Source organism: Ursus arctos, unplaced genomic scaffold (assembly GCF_023065955.2).
Source record: "Ursus arctos isolate Adak ecotype North America unplaced genomic scaffold, UrsArc2.0 scaffold_7, whole genome shotgun sequence".
Lineage (NCBI taxonomy): Eukaryota > Metazoa > Chordata > Mammalia > Carnivora > Ursidae > Ursus > Ursus arctos.
The window spans coordinates 19,555,005-19,577,217 of NW_026623089.1; the positions used below are offsets into that span (position 1 = coordinate 19,555,005).

Sequence of the window (22,213 nt, forward strand, 5' to 3'; positions counted from 1 at the left end):
GTTTAGTTTACTTGCCTGTACCCTAAGACATTTGAGTTTGAAACCACAGTTACAATCCTTCCGGTATGAATAATGTATTAGTTTCCTACTGCTGCTGTAACAAATTACTGCAAACTCAGTGGCTTACAGTAACACACATCTATTCTCTTAGAGCTCCGGAGCTCTGGAGTCTACAGTGGGTCAGTAGGGCCATGTTTTTTTCTTGAGGCTCCAGGGGAGAATCTATTTCCTTGCCTTTTCCAGTTTCTAGAGGCCACCTGCATTCCTTGGGTTGTAGCCCTTCCTGCATCTTCAGAGATGGCTCAGGTTTTAATTAGGTAGAGGGAAAAATGTTCATCTTGCCTTCTACTTGTTTGTTTATTCAGCAGATAATATTGGTTGAGGACCAATATGTGTTACCTATGCTGTGATAGTACCAGGGACAGGGACAAAAAAACAAATACCCCAGTCTCGTGGAACTTATATTTTGGGGCAGGATAATACGATTATAATGTGAGAAAGAAGAGAAGCATCTAGAAAATGCTATACAGAGAGGTAACGGCCAGGTGGCCACTTTGGGTAGTCCAGGCAAGCCCCTCTGCAGAGGTGATGTCTGATCTGAAATGTAGTTACGAGAAGGAACTAGTCATACCACGATCAGAGAGTGCCTTTGATAGGCACAAGAAAGAGCATGTGCAAAGGCCCTGAAGCAGGAACCAGCTTAGGAAGTACAAAGAGCAGAAAGCAGGTGGTGTGGCTTGAATGTCTCGAGTGGCTGGGAGAGTGGAGGAAAGCTCTTAGAGGACAGCAGGGCCTAGGCAGGCTGTGCCTTTGGGACTGGGCTGAGGTTTGGATTTTATCCTAAGTCTGATGGGAAGCTATTGGTGGGTTTTGACAGGATGCTAAAATGGCGTATATAGGCATTTGAGAAAGCTCACTGTGAGTGTGTGCGAACAGTGGATTGTTGGGTCCCTGGTCTGGGTGGAGATGATGGAGGCCTGGACTGAGTGCTGGTCTTAGAGATGGAGAGAAATGGTGGTTTTGTAGAAAAAGCCAATAGCTCTGCTTCCTTGTTTCTTTTTCCCAGCATGCTAAGGCTTTGGATTATTTGAGACCTTTTTCTGTTCTCTGGGGAAAATGTTCTTGGGTTTTGCTAGCTTCACAGCTGGGGGAAGAGTAGCAGGCCTAGGCCCAGTGCTTGTCTGGACTCTGCCTAGCCCGTTGCTGTGGAGGTGACAGCTTCGGTCAGTGACGGCTTCCTGGCATGTTGACTACTTAGGTCATGTCTAGACATTCTTGCCCAGACCTTGTCTTGATCCCAAACCAAACATGTTCACCTGCTGTTAATTCCACCTCCCTCTGGAGAAACCTGCCTTTTGCCTTTGCTGATAGCAGCTCCTTTGAGAGGCCCTGTGCCTCCTCTCGGGCTTGCCCGGGTAGGGGTGGAGCATTCCTGGAGAGCTGTGTCCCTGCATGGAAGAGTCTAGCTGGGCCGAGATAAGCAATACCTTCCCTGCCAGCCCTTTGCTGGCATCCTCACTGTGCATCACAGGTGGGTGAACCCCAAGCAGGGGAACCTCCGTGTCCATCAGGAGTGTCCCCTGTGTCTTCCCCATTGTGTACTGTGAGTTTTAGCATGAGAGTTATTTTTGTTGACTTAGTTTCCCCAGCCTCTTGGCTGCTTTTGCATCATTCAGGAGGAAACGAATACTACCTGTTCTATTGCATATACGCAGCACTCTCAGCTTTCCGGTGAGTTGTTTCAAACATTAACTTACTCTTCCTCACAACAGTTCCTGGAGAAGGGTGGGAACTCTCCTCTGCCCTCCATTTTTGCCGCCTTTTTCTTTAGTCCTGCACCCAGTGATTACTGGGTTATAATCAAATAAGAATTCTACAGTTCATAAATGCCGCTGGCGGCCATCTCTTCTTGTTCTTACTGCTAAGATCAAGTGTTCCTCTATGTGTTGGGGATAAAACATGTGCCTGCTGTTGCTTTCAGCGGTCTGAGGGGACCTGTTTTAGAAATGAGGAACGGAGCCTGTGAGATGCGCTGTGACTTGTTGCAGACCACATAGCGGGGCCTGCTGGAGGGCAGGTGTGACCTGGAGCTGTGTCGTGGTTCCCTCGCTGGCCCTTCTGGCATCTCTGTGGGTAGTGGTCCCGTGGCTGCTTTAAGGCTGTGGCTGCAGCTGCCTTGGTGGAAGGACAGGAGTGAGACGTGGATGCCCTCTCACCCCTACTTCATGTTGACCTAAAAATGCCCTGATCCAGCAGCCCCATTCTCCATCCTCAGCATTCTTAACCCTGCTGGGCCCTTTAGTTCGGGAGAAACCTGCCAACAGTAGAAGGAGCAGCAGGTCTTGTTTCCAGCCTACCACGTCCTGGCCCTGCTGCTGACCTGGGAGTGGGCAGGTTGCTTAAAGACTCTGTCTCACCCTTCAGTTTTCTCATTTGCCAGTAGTCTTATCCTGGAGGGTCGTTATGAGGATGAGAGATAATGTGTCATATGGGAGCAGCATGGCAGAGTGCTTCAGAGCCCAAGTTCAAAGCTTGCCCCTGCTACTTGTGTGACTTTGGGGAGGTTACTTCACTCTCTGTGTTTCACTGGCTGTTCGTGGAAGTGGCACCCCATGGCCGTGTACCCTCTGCATGGGAATGAGGACCTCCTGTGTTCTTCAGTCTCCAACCCCTTCCATTTAGAGGCAAGGAGATGGCAAAGACCTGGTTTGGGACGTGATGTTTTCTTTTTCTGAAGTCTCCTGGATTGGAGGGAGTGTTTCCATTTATTTCCTAATAGGAAGGGACAGGGTCTGCATGGGAGCGATTGATGACGCTGCCTTGGAGGGGAACACACACAGGAAGTTGGAAAACAAGCTCATGCCTAAAGAGATCCCAGAATTATTGGCACCTAAAACAGAAATTCAGCCTTTCTTTTCAGAAAAATAACAGATGCCTAAATGTCAGTGGCAAGGAAGGGGGATGGCTGTTGGTTTGTTTTTTTGACTAAGATCTCAGTGAGGAAAGAGCAGTTTATTATGTTTTGTCTTAATTTGCTTTGTTCTGCAGAAGAAATAGAGGCTAGCAGGCATAGCTGTTTTAGCCCATAATTAATTAGGGTCTTCTGCAGCGTGTACTAATTTTTTTTTATGTTCAGCTTGACTTTTCTGCTAGGCTGTCTGTTCCTCGAAGGTGCCAAGGCTTCACCAGCTTCTGTGTCCCTGCTGGGCTTCGCACACAGCGGAGCACGTGGAGCGCGGTCAGCACGTGACCGGTCGAGGTCCACTTCATCATCCTTTTTGTTTTCCAGAGTGAGTACATTGCTCCGTGTGACTGTCGGCGGGCCTTCGTCTCTGGATTTGATGGCTCTGCGGGTGAGTTGCTAAATTTTCTCTCTGTTCCTTCTGTACTTTTGTTTGCTTCCCAAAAATAACCGGGCCAAGTTTCAGCCTATGATAGAACCAAAAAGAAAATGTATACCAGACGCTTCCCCTTGAGCCTCTGCAGAAAGGTGTGAACTCCCAGCATCCCCCAGCTCTCCAAGTTCACCTTTTAGTGGCCATTTTCTCGATGCTTTGGCTATTAAAGTTTCACTTATTTTATTTCAATTTTTATTTTTTGCTAGTAAAGTTTTAAAACATTTTTATTTAAAAATATTTTGAACTTTTCATTGAATATAGCATACATAACAGAAAATTGTATCAGTGATTGGGGTGCCTGGGTGGCTCAGCCATTAAGCGTCTGCCTTCGGCTCAGGTCATGATCCCAGGGTCTGGGATTGAGCCCTGCATTGGGCTCCCTGCTTGGCGGGAAGCCTGCTTCTCTCTCTCACACTCCCCCTGTTGGTGTTCCCTCTTTTGCTGTCTCTGTCAAGTAAATAAATAAAATCTTTAAAAAAAAAAAGAAAAGAAAAGAAAGAAAAGAAAAAAGAAAATTGTATCAGTGAAACTGAAAATACCTGTGTAACTAGCACTCTCAATAAGAAATGGGCACTAACAGCACCCCAGAACCTCTGCCTTAGCTTGCAGATCCTGTGTAGTTCTCTAAGTGGCTTTGGGGTTCAGTAATTTCACTTTCAGTTTGAATAACAAAGGTTAATGTTGAGCTGCACTGGTGCCCTGCCCGAACGTTTCCAAAACTGTTGTGCTGTTGAGTTTTAGGGTGACCCCCCCCCCCTTCAGACTCCCATCTGTGAAGCTAGCTAGACTCGGCAGGAACTGCTTCCTTTCATAAAAGTGCTTGTGTTGGTTCGCACCTCAGGATTGCTTTTGGGTGGCACCTCTGCCGAAAGCCCCAGTCTGCCAGGCCTGTAGGAACCGAGGGCAGGTTGGGGTGGGAGGCGTCAACTCCCTGCTGGTGGCTAGTGAGTCACTGTACTTAGAGTCCAGTTGGTTTCTCTCAGGAAGGGTGAAGCAGTTCCCTTGGGGTATTTGGTGGAGCAGACCGCTGTGATCACTGTGCTGGAATCCTTTCCACCTCTGTCTTGTTGACTATGAGGCCGTTTTGACCATAGGTGCATAGCCCCCTCCTGTTGGCCTTGACTCGTGCTGGGCAGATGGGGTACCGTGCTGGGACCGGTCAGCCTGGGCTGCCTGAGGACTGCTTCCTTCAGAGCTTGACCCACTGCTGGTTCTCAGTGGCATCGTCTTCTCTTGCCTAGAGTTTTTCCTGGAGTCAGAGGCCCATCTGTCCCACTAGAGTGAGTGGTGGTGGGAGGCTGGGCTGCACAGGAGCCGGTGCTTCTCACGGTGCTTGCCTGCCTGCTGCTGCTGCGTGCAGCTTCTGTGTGGTTTCAGAAACCTTTCTCTTTCTTTCGTTCCCCTGCTCCAGGCACGGCCATCATTACGGAAGAGCATGCGGCCATGTGGACTGATGGACGCTACTTTCTCCAGGCAGCCAAACAGATGGACAGCAACTGGACGCTCATGAAGATGGGTGTGTAGAGGCATGGCCAGCCCAACTTTAGTTGGCCAGCTTTGGGAAGCGACGCTAGAGTTCCTCAGGGTTTCTGGATCTTAACCCTTTGATGAGGTCAAGGGTGTGTTGGTCTGCTTGGACTGCCATAACAAAATACCGTGGACTAGGAGACTTAAACAACAGAAATTTATTTGCTCAGTTCTGAAGGCTGGAAGTCTGAGATCAGGGTGCCAGCCTGGTCAGGTTCTGGTGACAGCCCTCCTCCTGATTTACAGACGGCCGCCTTCTCACTGTGTCCTTACCTGGCAGAGAGATAGATCTCTCTTTTTCTTCTTAAAGGGCCACCAATCCTATCAGATTAGAACTCTACCCTTATAATTTCAACAAATGAATTTTTGGGGGACACAATCCTGTTCGTGGCACAAGAAAGCCCTCTTTCTCTCACTTATACATGCACACGCACACACAGAGGCAGACGTTTGTTATAAATGGACAGGCTCGTGGCCTTTAAACTTTTTGATTGCGTGCCTCTGTTAATGGCGCACGTGCCCTCAACTTATATGTATACTTGTTTATATGTTTATACATATGTACTGGTGTCCATCTGCATTTCAAATGTGAGTAAAGATACATTTCTTTATTTTTTAGAAAAAAATAAATACAAATAGACATCTTAATACTTTCTTCTTGCACTCCAGTGGATCATTCAGTGTACCCCTGGGGTATGGGTATCTCTCTTTGGGGCCCACATCTCCAGCTGTCAACACTGAGGGTCAGAGTGTCAGAGGAGCGAATTCTGTCTGGCTGTTCTTTCACGTAGGTATGTAGTGGCCCCAGGGGATGAGTCCTCCTTCCTTCCAAGTCCCCCTCTACTTCACTGTGTCTTCCCTAAGCCCCCCTTTCCTCAGGCATTTCTCCGGTGAAGGGAAGTTCTGGTGGGTTTGGTTGGGGAGTGATTCATCCGTAGGATTTTGCCAGATATCTGTCTGCTAGGAAATAGCATGACTTCATCCTATAAAAGTCATACTAGGAGCATTAAAAGAAACTTCGTTAGTAAGTGGCTTTAGCGGTTTGGAAAAAAATAGCAAAGAATCAAATAGCAAAATAACAACTCAGTGCCAGCTTTTAGGCAGTTTTTTGGAATTGAGATTCATGAGCTCATTTCTTTATAAACCTTTGAACTTCCCGTCTGTGGTTATGTGGTTATCAGCAGTCAGTAGGGAAAACAGTAAAGATAAGTACTGTTTTAGAATATATGAACTTTCACTCTAAATACAGATCTATTTCACCAAGACATTAACTTTTTAGTAAAAATCTGATCAGTTAGGAAACATACATCCAAACGTAGAAGGTATTGGCTTAAATGGAAGAAAAACTGGAATATCAGAAATAACTTCAGTTCCTTTCTTGAAGCTTATTTGGTGCCCTGTGACTAGTGTCTTGGAAATGGGAAGGGCTTTTTGCTCTTGGGAATTGGGAAGCCAGGGAGCCATCGTAAAGATGATGGTGACCTTTGTGGCCCTCTTGTCATCTTTGGAAAGATTTCTTTGCTGCTGAGACTGGTGTTCAGCCCTCCAGTCAGGCCTGGTTCAGGGGTGGGAGCCTCCTGTCTGCCACCCTGCCTTCCAGTGCGGGGAGAGCGCCGTGGCATGTTTCCCTTACCTGGTGTGAGATGTTTGAGCGAGGTCCTCCGCTCCCCGCCTTCACCAGTCGCCACCCAAGTGCTCATCACGTGCGCAGTGGTGGTAAAGTGACCAAAGTGGAGAAGATGTTCTTCGCAACGACTCCTGTGCTGTGGTTTCAGTGATGCTCAGGAAGCCGTTTTTACCAGGAGTCGAATGAAAATCTTGCCTTTTCTTTTTTTTTTTGTCTTCTTACCCCTATGTTTTTTTTTTTTTTTTAATTAATTTATTTTAGAAAGAGAGAGGGAGAGCACGAGTGGGAGGGGCAGTTGGAGAGGGAGAGAGAATCTCAAGCAGACTCTGTGCTGAGTACAGAGCCCCATGTGGGGCTCGAGCACACAACCCTGAGATCATGACCTGAGCTGAAACCAAGAGTCAGACACAACCAGCTGTGCCACCCAGGTGCCCCATCATATGCTTTTAAATACGCCATCTTACCCTTCTTACAGCCTTCCAGGATTAAGGAAAATTCAGATTTTTCCAAGTGCTGCCAATCCACCTTATAGAAGGTGCTTCATAAGACCCTGTTATCATCATGTTGGTGAATTGCATCCTTCTGGGTAGGACTGTGAGCTTGGGTCCATTGGGAATTGTTTCTTACATGTTCTTCCCTCTGTAGGCCTGAAGGACACACCAACTCAGGAGGATTGGCTGGTGAGTGTACTTCCTGAAGGATCCAGGGTTGGTGTGGACCCACTGATCATTCCCACAGGTGAGTGAGCTGGAGTCCTTCCAGCGTGGGTGAGGAAGTGGATTCTCGATGGTTCTCCATACTTTGTTTCCTTGTGGGACTTGGATCATTTGGGGGCTCAGCATGACTTGATGTCACGATAAAGGTCAAGGTGAAGGAAAGAGGCCTGGCAGAGAGGCAGGGGAAGGCTGTTGGTGGTGAAGATAACTTTTTTACAGTTACTTATCGTACACCCCCAGCGCTAGGCCACGGGAGGATCGCCTCTCAGAAGGCACTGCTGCCTGCCTCAGCTGAAGCGGCATTCGGTTCATGCATGGCTGGGCCACGTGTATTTCTCCCCAGATTACTGGAAGAAGATGGCCAAGGTTCTGAGAAGTGCAGGCCACCACCTCATCCCTGTCAAGGAGAACCTTGTGGACAAAATCTGGACAGACCGTCCTGAGCGCCCGTGCAAGCCCCTCCTCACACTAGGCCTGGATTACACAGGTCAGAACCCTGCTGCGCCCAACAGGGCCCCCAGCCATCGTCCCCTCCACCTGTCACCCTTCTCCCCGTCCCAGTCCTCTGTACCAGAGTTGAGCTTGAGTGGATGGCAGAATCTTGCCCCAGGCTGGCACAGTGTGGCATTTGATGAAAGGAGCAGCTCTATTTGTCTCCATAGTGGCCACCTACTCGCCACTTATTTTGCATAATTTATTCTTGCCACGCTCTTCTGGGCAGACCTTTGGCCTCTGCTCGGATGGCTTTTTTACCACACTGTTGGTAACTGCTTCTCTAACATGTCTGATATGGAAACAGGGCCCGGGGGTTTCTAGGTTCCATTTCCTTTTCTTCTGCCTGCATTTGTAGGTTTACCTTCGTAAACCCTCTCCCCCGCCCAACCCTATATCTGGTACCTTCTGCTTTAGAGGCTTTGGGTGTGGGTGGGTTTCTTTGGCCTGTGTGATAGTGGTCGGTGACGAGCGAGCAATGTGAACTGTTAGTGGGAGCTGAAAGTGAGGATTTATGGAAGGAACAGCGAGGGATGCAGAGAGAGGCCAGGGAGGTGGGGCCAGGAGAGGGAGCTGTGTGGTAGAAACAGAAGAGGAGAGGTGGATGGGGGATGTCTGGAATGTAGGCAAATTGCCCAGAGGGGTCCTGGGAAGAAAGCATTACAGCCCAGACTCTTGCCAAGTTTTAAACAGCATTCCCGAGCTGATCTTCAAAGCGGTGTTGGTTGTGGGGGCAGTGCCCAGCTTGCTTTCCCTGTGACGCCCTCACCGGAGCGCGGTGCAGACTGAGGGGGATAGGTCCAGTGAGTGGCCCAGGGTCAGCTAAACATTTTCCATGAGCATGGTTTGAATTTTTTTTTAACTGAATCAGAGGCTTGGACCTATTGCTTATAGGAGAGGGGAGATCAAATGTTGGGGCTAAGACTTTTGTTTAGCAAACATGAGTGCCTAGGACACTGTGCCAGGTGCTGGGTGAGTATGGCAGACGGTTACCCTATTCCCAGGGGGTTGTAACCTGAGTTGTAAGTGCCTTTTCATAGCACATGAGGGTTGTGTTCGTGGTGGTGATGGGGTGAGCTTCTCTCGGGCTACAGTTTCATCTGGAGAGCCGCAGGGAGACCCTGGCTGTGACAGGGCAAGTGTCATTTGGAAGCAGTAGTCACAGTGAGTTAGATGGCAGGGAGTTCCTAGGTCTTGGCACCAAGACACGCGTCTCTGGGCTCCAAGAACGTAAAGTGGTAGGTGATATTCCCCTGGCCTCTTAGATTGGCTGAGTTTTCTCTGCCAGGCAGTATGTTCCAGTGTTGCTGGATTAATTGTCTGTCTTCCCTTCTAGATTGTAAGCCCCGTGCGGGCAGGGGCTGGGTATCGCTCAGAGCTGGAACTGCAGTGACCAGCACAGTGCCTGGCAGATATCTGTGCCTGGGAAGTCTCGAGACTTCACAGACATTTGTTAGACTAACGGATGCATTAATTTTGTGGGTGAGGCAGTCAGGGCTCTTGAAAGCCAACAGGCTTGGACAGAGGCTTGAATCCAGGGCTCCTGTTTGCTCAAGTTAACATGCTCCCTCTAAGATGTGGTGCTGGCTAACAATGTTTGGGATGGGTTCTTTCACTTGGCTCCTGTGGGTCCCTGGAGCCAGATCGAAAGCACGTTTGTTTCTTGCAGGCATCTCCTGGAAGGACAAGGTTGCAGACCTTCGGTTGAAAATGGCTGAGAGGAACGTCGTGTGGTTTGTGGTCACTGCCCTGGATGAGATTGCATGTAAGAGCTCTGGCTTTACTGTGTGGGCGTGGCACCCAGTCTCTCCCTTGGTCCTCTGGGAATCTGTGTGTTCAGGCCAGTCAGCTTTCTGAGTGGCCAGGGAGTAAACAAAAGACTATGTCACCAAATGGGTACATGATAGACCAAATAGGATGGAGAAAGAATTATAGAGAATGCGGAGAGGAATGTGGTTTTGCCCAGAGTAGTAGTATAGCCAGGGGCTGATGTTGAATCAGTGGTAATGTCCACCTCTGGCCAGTTTCTTCAGGACTGTGACCGCTGAGGAAGGACATTTCTTCTTAACATTTTGTGTCTGTCAACATTCACGTGTCTCTCTAGCTGAAGAAGTGGCATCATAGGAGATTATTATTTTTCTCTACACTTTTCCTCTAGTTCCCTAAGTTCTTCACAGTGAGAATGTTCTAGAAATACTTCTACCTCAGAAAATTCAGGAGCTGAAAATTCTTCACCAACCTTTTTGATACAGTAGCAGTTTGTGAATCTTTATGTAACCCTTACGTAATTGTTCAGTACCGTGTCATTCCCTAGAACCCGAAGGAATCTGGTTGAACCTTCCTGTTCTGTCTTCTGTTTTCTGATTGGATTTGACCCAGGGTAACTGAGAAGAGGCACTACCTTCTCTTTTTATTTTCTCACTAGAGAAAGAGACCCTACTACACAGTGTCCTATCTTTCCAACCCCAGCCCCAAAACTTTGTCAGATATCAGTGATTCTTGACATGTGTGTCATGTATCAGTGATTGATATCCTTAATTAATTAACAACCTTGACATTAGAGCAAATAACGTATATAAAGTTAATTTCTCCCTTTGATTTTAAGAAAACACATTCCTGTTGTGGAAAACCTGGAAAATGTAGAGGAAATAAAAAGAAGAAAAAAAAATCACCCATAATTTTGTTACCCAGAGATAGTCACTGTTAGTTAATATTCTGTGCATATATAAATATTATAGCTTGATTTTTCCAATGTATCTGTATACTCTAAGCATATATAATCATAATTTAAGTAAAAACAAATATCCTATCATATGGTTATACCATAATTTACTTAGCCATTCCCCTAAGGATGACCTTTGGGTTATTTTTGATTTTTATCATGATTTTATTATGATGCTACCATCAAAATCTTAGTGCATCAAAATCTGTGTTTTGGTTTCCGATGATTTTCTTCTATTTGTGGTTGGCTTTTAGGGGTGGTATTACGGGTTAGAGGGTATGTGCATGGTAGGGCTTTGGACCCATCTTGGCCATTTACCTGCCAGAAATGTTTATGGTGGATATGAATATGCCTGTCCTGCCACACCCTCACCAGTCCCAGCTAGTGTCGTTTTTAAAAAGTGCTAGTCCGACAAGTAAAAAATGTTGCTTCATTGATTTACTGTGAGAAACCATTATTCTAAAATAGAGGCAGTGCTTTTCTCACCACGGTCGTCTTTATACTGTGTTCTTCAGGAGAGCAAGCATCAGGCAGCTGGAAGCTATGGGACCATAGGTAGCTATGCTCTCTGCTGGCCTGTGGAGTTTCTTAAACATACAAAGACCTCCCCAAACCCCCCTTGACACTGGCTGTAGGCAGTTCCTCCACTCCGATTTGGTACCACAGCCTACCCTTGGGTGGGCTCGGATTTGGGTTTCATTCATGGGCCTGAGCCCTGCTGACTCATTGCTTTTGTTCCTGTGTTGGGGAGCTCCGCCTCCATGGGGCTCCTTGACTCAGCCAGAGGGCCTTGTTTGCGCTCCCTCATCGTGGGTGGGTCTCAGTTTTTCTACCCTAGTCCTTTGCTTCAGCAGGGAGAGAGCGCTTGGCTGTTTTCCCTCACTTGGGAGTGCCAAAGGTTTTCCCTGCAGCAAGGCCAGGCCTGGCAGGTCACCACCAGGCGGACCATTTCAACTCTTTGTTTGGAGGATAATTCTCAAGTTTTTTTTACTAACTTCCATTCTGTTCCCGGGACAGTGATGTGGCAGCATAAGAAACAGTTCTGGTGCCATCATTTGGCGGACATGAGCAACTGCAGCTCAAAGGTGGAAGCAGGAAGTCAGGTTTCCTGCTTTTCTGAGAGATGCCACCAAATCTTTCCACGGAAGCCTACCACGGAAGCCAAAGTGCTTCCCTCCCCCTATAATCTATCTGTTAAAATCTCAAGTCAGGCAGGTGACAGGGTCTTTTTTTTTTTTTTTTTTTTTAAGGGCTGTTCAATCTCCGAGGGTCCGATGTGGAGCACAATCCGGTGTTTTTCTCCTATGCAATCATAGGATTGGAGACGATCATGTGAGTGTTTGCCCCACACCGGAAGGGCCTCCCTTCCTCACAGCTCCTCAGCTGCCCCGTCCCTCTTGCTGGTCAACCCCATCACTGCCTGAGGTCCTGCCGATGTGCTGCTTTTCCCCTGTCCTGCCTCCTCTGCCTTGCCCTTCTGGTCTTCCTAAACACGAGGTATTTTTTACATCCTGCCTTTCTCTCAATCTCCCAAATGACTTGAAATCTGTGAGAATATCTCTCGTACTAGGAGATAAAAAAAAAATAAGTACGCACGGACATCAGAACAAAACCAGAATGAGGTTAGTTCACAAAATTTCTGCCGCAAGGTCTTGGTCAGGCCGCACATTTGATGCTGTTTTGTAGCAGCCAGTGCAAAGGGATTTATAGGCTCTGTTACACAGTCCTGGGTCTACAATTCAAATAAACCCAGGCATTTGGAAGGTCAGAAATGACACAGGAAAAGCCCCTCAGTTGTGCTTTGTCCAATTGCCTAGCTGTTAAAGAATTGCTTGTGGCCTTCCTGTGGTTGCTTTTCTATTTGGCTGTCACTCTTTATTCTGATAACGTTTATTAAGTTGATAGGATCTCTGTTGGGTGCTAGGACGAATGAGACAGGCTGGGTCCTGGGCTAGAGTTGGGGAGATGAGTGTCTCTTCAGGGGATTCAGGCATGTAAGTGGGCTCTAACTTGTCAGTGGGATGGGTACGGGTGTTATCGGAGGGGCCTGGCCTACACTGGAGGGTCAGAGGAGACTGACGAGTAATATTGAAGCAGAGATCAAGGGCACATGTGAGTTGGCTAGGGGAATGGGGAGCCAAAGGAATGGTGATCTAAGCAGAGGGAAGAGAATTGGCAGTAGCTCTGGGCAGCAGAGAGCACCATGCCTGCTGAGGACCTGGAGTGGTTCAGTGTGGTTGGAACGTGGAGTGTGAGGCCGGAAGGTGAGCAGGGACCACATAAAGGAAGGCCTGTGAGCCAAGTCCAGGAGCTCGGACCTTTATTCTGAGGACACGGGGGAGCTATTGAATGGATTTTTTGCAAGGAACCACATGATCAGGTTTGCAAATCATAAAAAGTACTGTGGCTGTGAAACTGGGATGGCTAGGGCAGGACTGGATGCAGGGAGATCAGCTGGGAGGCTGTGGCACTAATCCAGTGGAGAGACGGTGCAGCCTGAACCTGGCTGGTGACTGGGCAGAGCTAGAGGCAAAGCTGGACAGATTTGATGGTGATACAGACTGTAGGTCCAGAGATCTCAGTGGAGGGAAGGAAGGACATCAGGGGCAGTGCCCAGGTCCTGGCTGGGGGAATGAGGTGAATGGTGATAACATACACAGGGAAAGGGTCACAACTTGGAGAGCAGGATTTGGGAAAGGAATGGGGAAGAAGGAGAAGCTGCTTGGTTTTGATTGCTAGAAGATGGAGCCCGTTGTATACTTGTGGGTCCGTGTTCCCCCCCTTGCTCACATGCCCTCCTTTCTCTGTCACTTCACCTCTCGCCCCCCTGCAGGCTCTTCATTGATGGTGACCGCATAGATGCCCCCAGTGTGAAGGAGCACCTGCTTTTTGACTTGGGTCTGGAAGCTGAATACAGAATCCAGGTGCTTCCCTACAAGTCCATCCTGAGCGAGCTCAAGGCTCTGTGTGCCAATCTCTCCCCAAGGGAGAAGGTGTGGGTCAGCGACAAGGCCAGCTATGCCGTGAGCGAGGCCATCCCCAAGGTTGGTAGCCCCACTGAGGCCCATTCAAGGCCGACCACATTCCAGCTGCCAGCCCCTTCCCAGTTCCGGCATCCTGCAGCTTTGTCTTCGAAACAGAGGTTGTTCTGGAAGATCTCTGGGACTGGCTGTTAGGTGCCCTGTCCCTGGAAGAGCCCTTTGAACTGGAGTTGTATTGAGAGTCTGAGGGCCCTTAGAATTCATGGAGTCCTCTGTGTTTTCTGGAGTGTGGCACGAGAGATGATTTTAGGCAGTGTATGTTAAAACTTAGGTTTATTTAAATGTTAATCTGTTTTAAAAGCAATTTAGTATATACTAGAAAAAACATTTTTAGCATTTGAGACCTCGAGGTTATAACAATTATTTCTTAAGACAGGGTTTAACAAACTAAATTGATTTAAAGATGGTCTAAAGAAAAGTATTAAGTAAACAAAGGTCTAGAGGGCAGGCAGCCAGGGTAAGAGCTATGTAGGTGGTATGAAGAGGCCTGAAGTCTGGAAAGCACGGTGTGCGCCCCCTTCCCACCTAATTTTACAGCTGAGGAGACTGGAGGCCCACAGGGGCTTGGGAAGTTGGGGACCTGTCGGAGGTCAAATGATAGTGATAGCCTTGCCCTTTACTGAGCCCCTGCTGGATGGTGCTAAGCAGTGCACAGCTGTCTCCTCATTTTAACTAGGGCTCAGGGCAGGACTGGAATCCAAGCCACCGTGGATATAGCCTTTTCGACTGTCCTGCCCTGGGCCTCTGGCTGCCAAGGGGATATCCAAGCCCAGGGGTATTCTCTCTTCTCCATCTTGGGAAGAGCCTAGGCCTGGTCCACTAGATCTGCCTTGCCAGTGCACCCTGCCACTCTCACACTGTGTGACCCTCAGTTACTCTGAGATTTGCTTCCTTGAGCTAAGTTAGGGGGTCATGCCTGCGTTCTCTGTTTCATGAGGGATATGCATGTGAGAACGAGGGACTAGGAGAATGGAGAGAACAAACATCTTTCAGCAGGCTCTGTGCAAGTACATGGTGGTCCTGAATCCCCCTCCTGTAACTCAGGGCTGGGTTCTAACTTGTTCTTAAATCAGAAAGGGTCTTCCCTAGCCCTTTATGATCAGACCATGAAGAGCAGGTGATGTGTGATTCCTGAGTAAGACAGAGGAAGGAGTGGGAGCCCTCTCTCATCAGTCATGTGTGTCCTCAGACAATGGGAAAGGCCTCCTTTGTGCAGCAAGAAAGGAGTTATTCGGTCAAGCTTTGATCATTAGGGAACTCTGACCATGACCATGGAGGCTTGAAAAGCAGTATCTTCCTGATGGCCAGCAGCTGGCAGTGTCAAAGAGCTGAGGATGCAGGGGATAGAAGAGAAATACCCTGTTTGATGTACTTTATCGTTTTGGAAGAGCTCAAGCCCCTTTCATCATGCTCAGAGTCATCAGCCACAAGGGGCAGGCCTTCGATCCCCAGGCACAGCTAGGTGGGTCCTGAGGGGGAGCTCTTCAGGTGATTTGTCTGAAGTGTGATGTGCCGGCTGAAGAGGTGATTGCCTTGGTCTTGGGTGCGTGGAGCCAGGCTCGACTTCCCATACTGCTGCTTTTGCCCTTAGGATCATCGATGCTGTATGCCTTACACCCCCATCTGCATCGCCAAAGCTGTGAAGAATTCTGCCGAATCAGAAGGCATGAGGCGAGCTCACGTGAGTAAAGCAGCCTGTGCAGAGGAGGGGGTGTGTGGTGGTCTGAAGGCCCAGTCCCTCACCTGCTGGGTGGCTTTGAGCCTGGCACAAGGTCAGAAATTCTTTGAGCTTCTGGCGTTAAGGAGAGAATGAAATAAAATACTCAGTGGGCTTGATCTTTACAAGGTATAGCGTATAGCACAAAAGGAAGTGATGATGATGATGGTGATGCTTCTTAAATGGCCCAGAGTATGTTCCAAGGGCAGCGGTGGGTCTAGAAAGATGCAAGGCCCACAGATGGCTTTTGCCAGTGGCTTGCCTTTCCTGCCTCTGGAGGGCGGGAGTGAACCTGGTGAGGGATTAGCCCCTGCTCTCCGGGGGCCCTTTCCCGGTTGTGCCAGAGCTGCGGAGCAGCTGAGGAGCCCTCTCCCTGCTGGTGGGTATTGCCGCAGACGTGTTTACAGGGCGCGCCTGCGTGGAAAGCCCCGATTGCTGGTGGTTATGCCCTGTGGGTCCAGCCTTCTCAGTCCCGCGTTGGGGCTGGGCTCTGAATCCACCCAGCTGATTTTCAGTAATAACTTTTAAAAAATGTCTCTGTTGTTTGCACAGATTAAAGATGCTGTTGCCCTCTGTGAACTCTTTAACTGGCTGGAGAAAGAGGTTGGTTCTTAGTCTTTGTTTAACACGTGGATGTCGATTATTCAGAAACTCAACATGTGATTCTAACTGTGGCCCCCTCCGTGCTCTGGTGACCATGAGGTCCAAGGTCTTGATCTAATTTTAGGACTCTCTCTTGGTAGTTCTTTCGGGAAATCTGGTGTGTATTTAAAATTTTTTGATTATAGAAAATAGTAACACAGATGAAGAATTTCCTTAAGTGAGAGGATCCTTTTTGGATCAAGGTCTTGTCTTGTAATTAAGTGGAATTTCATTATAAGGAAAAATGGCTCATAACAATAATTATCAGCAAACTGATTGTATTAAGAGAAAAAGATCTTTGTGTACATTTTGGACTTCAGTTTAAGATGTAACACTTTTGACAGTAAATTGACTCTGGCCATTAGTTTCTTGCCTTTTCATTCCTTAATGGTTGACAGCAGGGGATTTCTTTGTGCTGTTATTAAACAATCTCATGTTCCCTTAAATATTATATAAACAACTCTTTAAAAATAGCTTAAATTGGAAAAAGGATATCACCCTTACGCCCACCTATGTAACTAGTTTATTCCCTCTGGCTGTTGTTCTTCTGTGTAAATCATTTTTACATGTCTCTTAATGTATAGAAGTGATTTTGTATTTTATTTTATTCACTTAGTACCATAGTGTGAGCCTTCTCCACGTGCTTTGAGGCCTTTAAAAAAGGATCCAAATTGTAAAAGCGTTGTGTGGTGACAGATGGTAGCTACACTTGGGGTGAGCACAGCGTAACAGAGAGATGCTGACTCACTGTGTCGTATACCTGAAACTAACATAGCGTCGTGTGTCAGCTCTACTCGCATTAAAAAAACCCCAAAAACAGAAAAAATGGATCCAAGTAGAGAGGTTGCATTTAGTGGTTACACCGATTTTCCATTCCTCTTATTTTCAAGTGTTTAGATCATTTTTTAATTTTTTTTTTGCTATTATCAATCACCTTGTAATAATATCTTTGCATTTGTCTTTTTTATTTATTTAGGATGACTTTCTTAGGATGATATCCTAGCAGGCGATGCTTTTGAATTTTTAAACTTAGATGGATTAAGTTTGGGGGAGGTTTTAGGATATAACACTGAGAGAAATAGTTGAGTGAAAAATTGAAAGGATAGAAGTCCTTCTACCTTAGATAGCTTTGATGAGAGTCTTTGGATAGTCCCTCCGTGTTAAAGATGAGACATCAGCTGTGTCCTGTAGGTGGGACAGTTGGGACGTGGGAAGTGAGGAAAAAATCAACATTTAATGCATCCCCTTTAACTTGTATGAAGCCCAGGAATTTTTGACCCTAGATGATTTAGAAGCAACTCCTTTGCAGGTGCCCAAAGGTGGTGTGTCAGAGATCTCAGCTGCTGACAAAGCCGAGGAATTTCGCAGGTGAGGATCCATGTGTGGGGGGGGCCCTGAAGCTTGTGGTCGTTTCTTTGGCGAGTTAGATGAGGCTGAGGGCCCTGATTCTTGGCACAATCAAATCCTTTAAGCCGCCCTGCTTTCTGTGTCTTTCTGTTCTAGGCAACAGGCTGACTTTGTGGACCTGAGCTTCCCAACGATTTCCAGTACGGGACCCAATGGCGCCATCATTCACTACGCGTAAGGCATGCGGAGGAGCACGCTGCCTGGCTTTGCTGCTGCTTCTGCACAGGAGCCTGAGCAGGGGAGAGCCATTATTTTACCAGAGGCCCCAGTGCCCACCTCCATGTGTCTTTTGAGACTGTTCTTAGATGGGAAATGAGGACTTGTTTTCTCTCATTTCCTCTGCATCTCCAAGTCTCTGCCTTTTGGGAGCCTCCTCTTAGGCTCAGGTGTATGGCGTTGACCTTCTCTGTGAGGTAGTCAGATGGGTTGTCCCCCTCTTTCTTTTCTGAGGCAACAGAAGCTGTATTCATAGCTCTTGATCATGGTGGTCAGATTCCTTTAGTGTTTGTCTTTCCTGATAATGGCAGCCTTCTTGATGCATGAGTCCAAAACATCTTGTGAGCGCCATCGCCTCCATACTGAGAAGCTTAGCACTCGACGAGCATCCCGTTGTGGTGAGGGAGGTAATTAGCACCCTTTCTTCCCTCCTTGCGGGCTTGAAGCTGGGCGCCTAACCTGTGAGGAGTTTCAGCAGATGACCTCCAAGCACCTGCGGACTCACAGAGCGGAGCATTCCCTGTGCTGTGAGGTAGAAGGGGCACTGATAAGTTTAGGACTGATCTGCCTGTGGACTCGGTGGGAAACGGAACTTGACTTGGTCATTGGGCTCCAGCTTCAGATTTGCGCAGTCGAATGGTTTTGCCTTGTGTTGGGCATTTTGAGTTCTTTGCTCCGTGTCTATGATGTACACAATTAGTGGAGGAATACTTGGTGTCTCTCACTGTGCTGTACCGAGGCAGATATCCTCCCTCCCCCCCAATTTTAATAATTGCTTTTAGAGCGTTTAGTCTTGGGGCACATTTTGAAGCCGTGTGTGGGAGACAGTCACAGATGTGATTGTGCAGTTCTCTCCTATTAATGCTTCTGTTCCAAAATTAAAATATAAAAAGGACTTCAGTTTTTGTCTTATGTTTAATTCAGGTGGTGACTTTTTTGGCTGGATACTATCCTAGAATTTTGCATGTAATTAATACATTAAAAAATTTCAGATCAAGGAGGGAGAAGTCTGCTTCTACTTTGGCATTTTTTTTGCTGTGGGCTGTTGGAAGCCTGTTGAGAAGAGGGCCTGGAGCTGGTTCCAGTCATTTGGCTGGAGTGACCACTGATGCCCTTAGTGCCAAAGAGAGGGGGTGGTGCCTGGAAATGAAGGAGTCCCTCTCTGAGCTGCAGGGTAGAGACTTGGAATGCCTTTACTCTTTCTAGCATTTCCCAGTGCATTTGTACTGTCTGGAAATGGCATGGGGAAATCAGATCACTTTTTAAAAATACTTCATGTTCATTTAAAAAAAGTGCTATGGCATAAGAACATTGTGATTCACTCCTTTTCCTAATAAAAATCCCTTTAATTTTTCTCCCAAATTGAGACATTTACCTCCTGTCTGTCTGGTGGTCTGGGAAGCACATGGGGAGGCCCCTGACATGGTCGCTGAGGCCGGGTCCTGGGACCCCCACAACCAGAGACAAGTGACTCCTGGCTGCTTGTATTCCCAGTTCTCAGGACTCTAGCTTTGTCCTCTTGCATCTAATGATTATTATTTTTGTAAATTTTACAACTCTTTCATGAACCTGTTTTGTTTCAGACACAGATGGGATATAGATATGAAGAAATATGTTATTCTTCCTTCTCTTGAGCCCTTTATCCAGTTGGAGAGATAGGTTGACTTGGGTCTTTGAGTAGTTCTAGAAGATTAATTATTTGGAATAATTAATTTAGTGGGTAACTTTTAAATTTGACATAATTTCAGACCTATATAAGTTGCAAGAATAGTATGAAGAACTCTTAGATGTCTCCTCGCAGATTCGGCAAGTACATTTGTGGAATAATTAATTTTTCATTAACTTTCTTAGGCCGGTCCCTGAGACGAATAGGACGTTGTCGCTAGATGAGGTGTACCTGATCGACTCGGGAGCCCAGTACAAGTAAGTGAACTAGGGCCGCCGTAGAACTGGATGGTGTTGGGTCAAAAAAGTTGAATAGGGGGCAAGCCAGGCTCCAGCTGAATCTCACTCTGGGAATTTCACTCTGCGCCAGTCCCTAATGGAATCGTTCTCATGTCTTGTCCTTTTTTTCACCCCTGCTTGAAGTTGTCTGGTGGTGACTCTTCCCACAAAAGACTGTTTGATAGAAATGTTTAGTTCTTGGCCGGAAGTTGTTAAATACTAAATAAATAACTGAAAGCAAGCTTTCAAAACCACTGGAAAGACTTCTGCCCTAGCTCATAAACTGCCTGCTAGTTCTCTGGGCCTGCAGCGGCCTCATGGCTTTGGGAAGTGGGGGAGTAATTTTAAATGAGTAAACGAGAAACTAGGGTTGCCCTTGAATTTCTGAATTTCCATCTTCATGTCTCGCTGCTTTCATATTCATCCTCTAGAAAGTTTCTCAGAGGAGAACCCAAGATTTGGCTGGGTCTCGATGTGGAACCCATGAGAAGGAGCTGGAAGAGGTGTGGTCTGCATTAAGAGCACAAGCAGTTTTAATGTTCCATTCCCACTACAGTTAGGACTGTGGCTGATGGAGAGACTGCTTATTCTTTTTATTATTTAAAGACTTTATTTTATTTTAGGGAGAGATAGAGAGCAGGGGGAAGGACAGAGGGAGAGGGAGGGGGAAAGAATCTCAAGCAGACTCCACGCTTGAGAGCCTGACGCAGGGCTCTACCCGATGACCCTGAGATCATGACCTGAGCCAAAGCTAAGAGTTGGATGCCTCACTGACTGAGCCACCCAGGCGCCCGTGGAGAGCCTGGTTATTAAGTGGGTTCCGCCACATAGGTGGAAACCACAGCCTAGCCTTGGGACATGTGGGTTGGTGTTCATAATAACAGCTTAGAGTTCAGGGTGTTGAGTTGGGTATTGGTGCCAGTTTTGTTTCACGTCTAAATTTTAGCAGGATTCCAGAAGCTGCCCTTTTTATGTCAGGGGTATGGATTAGTGCATTCTAAGAGATGTCTTTGGGTAATTGTAGGGTCCAGTCCTTTGCTGTTCTGATGGGAGGAATTGGAGGTTGGTCCTCTTTTGATAGAAGCAGGCTCCTACTTGCTCCTATTTCCTTTGTCCTCCCCTCTCTCATTTAAAACCCTATGATAGTGTTGCCCATGAAACAGTCCTCACATTGTAGACCAAGAGAGTGTATGTCAGGGCCTGTCCACTCTTAACTACCTCAGGCCATTGTTCTTTCATACTTTGTCTCATGTATGTATGTATTTATTTATTTATTTATTTAGAAAAAGATTTATTTATTTATTTTCGAGCACGAGCAGGAGGGCCAGAGGGAGAGGGAGAGAGAATCTCAAGCAGATTCCGTGCTGAGCACTGAGCCTGACATGGGGCTTGTTCTCACGACCCTGAGATCATGACCTAATTCAAAACCAAGAGTCAGATGCCTAACTGACTGTGCCACCTAGGTGCCCCTGAGCCAAAGCTTATTTTGAGTGAAAACTAATTAGTCCTTTCTTTTGGAAAGGGATGGGACGACAGATGTGACACGGACCATGCATTTTGGGACCCCTACGGCCTATGAGAAGGTAAGGTGGGGCAGAAAACTGGAAAGCCCTCTCTGCTTTCTTAAGAACAGCATTGCTCTTATGAAAGGAATTGTATAATGAAGGAAAATTTATATGTGGGATAGTACAACAGCTCATTACTGTGGAGTCAGGCTTATCTGCTTTATGATGTCCATTTAATTAATAACTGGAGGAATTTTAAAAGCATTCTGTCTGCTAAGGTCACAGCAACTCAGATTCAAGTTTAAACAGTGTCAGTATTCTCTTGAATCAGGAAATCTCTTTGGGGATGGGAGTGGGGTAGTGAAATATATACCTTTTACAAACAGTGTCTAGATTTGATTCTGAAAGCCATCCCCCCTTCTTTTTTCAAGTTCAGCATTTCCATTTATAGGCTTAGCTCAGGAAGCCTCTAAAATGGTATACACTGCTCAGTTTCTGGTCTGTCTGGCACGGAGAGGAGGAGATGGTGAGGTGGGAGCCTAGAGGCTGGACTTCAGGTCTTCTCTGCTGTTTGCTCGCTCTGTGACCTGGAGTAAAGCACTTAGACACAACCATAAAAATGGGGATAAGAGTACCTGCCTCCAAGGCTGGTTCTAAAGGTTCCACAACCCTTGCAAGTTCCTGGATCAGTCATTACCCAGCATAGTGACTGTGTAGTGACTCAACTATTGGTTGAGTCTCTGAGTGAATCTCTTTTTCTGCGAGCTCCTGCAGGAAGTTTGTCCAAGGAAGAGAGTTTTACACAGTGCAGCAGAGCAGATTTCGTAGTTTTAGGCCTGTGCCTCATCTGTTCGAAGGCACGAGCACCTTAGAAGAATCTGACCTCGGCTCCATATACCTTTGGCGTGTCTCTTCTTGTGCTGGATAGAGAGCTCCAGACCAGATCGAAGAGCGTGGGTTTAGTCTTGGCTCTGCACCGCATCGGCAAGCCACTAACCTTCCAAGCAACACTTTTCTTATCACGGCAGTAGGGGTCGCCCCCGAGTTAACATTGGAAAGGGGCGCAGATGTTGACGCATGACTGCCTGACTTCAAGGCCAGATGCTGCCACTTATGAACGACACCACCGAGCAGGCTAGTTCATCTCTCTGTCAAGTGAGGACGACAGCAGCATCTCCAGCATCAAGTGTGGGATTAAGTGTTCAGTGCTTAGTTCCATGCCCGGCACAGAGGAGTAGCTTGGTAGATGTTAGCTAGCG

At 47.2% G+C, this 22,213-nt stretch overlaps 1 protein-coding gene across 5 annotated transcripts in view; it reads left to right on the forward strand.

Moving 5' to 3' along the window:
• The window catches only part of XPNPEP1 (X-prolyl aminopeptidase 1), a 51,545-nt gene that overhangs the window by 21,659 nt on the left and 7,673 nt on the right, over positions 1 to 22,213 (forward strand). For 3 of the 5 annotated variants that reach the window (XM_026494070.4, XM_057308407.1, XM_026494072.4), the window contains 13 exons: positions 3,290 to 3,353; positions 4,810 to 4,914; positions 7,198 to 7,290; positions 7,612 to 7,755; positions 9,430 to 9,525; positions 11,733 to 11,814; positions 13,316 to 13,526; positions 15,115 to 15,204; positions 15,793 to 15,843; positions 17,192 to 17,250; positions 17,386 to 17,463; positions 19,357 to 19,428; positions 20,972 to 21,032. In XM_026494070.4, the coding sequence (XP_026349855.1) occupies positions 3,290 to 3,353; positions 4,810 to 4,914; positions 7,198 to 7,290; positions 7,612 to 7,755; positions 9,430 to 9,525; positions 11,733 to 11,814; positions 13,316 to 13,526; positions 15,115 to 15,204; positions 15,793 to 15,843; positions 17,192 to 17,250; positions 17,386 to 17,463; positions 19,357 to 19,428; positions 20,972 to 21,032 (1,206 nt within the window). The remainder of the gene's footprint in view (positions 1 to 3,289; positions 3,354 to 4,809; positions 4,915 to 7,197; positions 7,291 to 7,611; positions 7,756 to 9,429; positions 9,526 to 11,732; positions 11,815 to 13,315; positions 13,527 to 15,114; positions 15,205 to 15,792; positions 15,844 to 17,191; positions 17,251 to 17,385; positions 17,464 to 19,356; positions 19,429 to 20,971; positions 21,033 to 22,213) is intronic. The other 2 variants (XM_026494071.4, XM_057308408.1) reach the window with 1 other exon arrangement.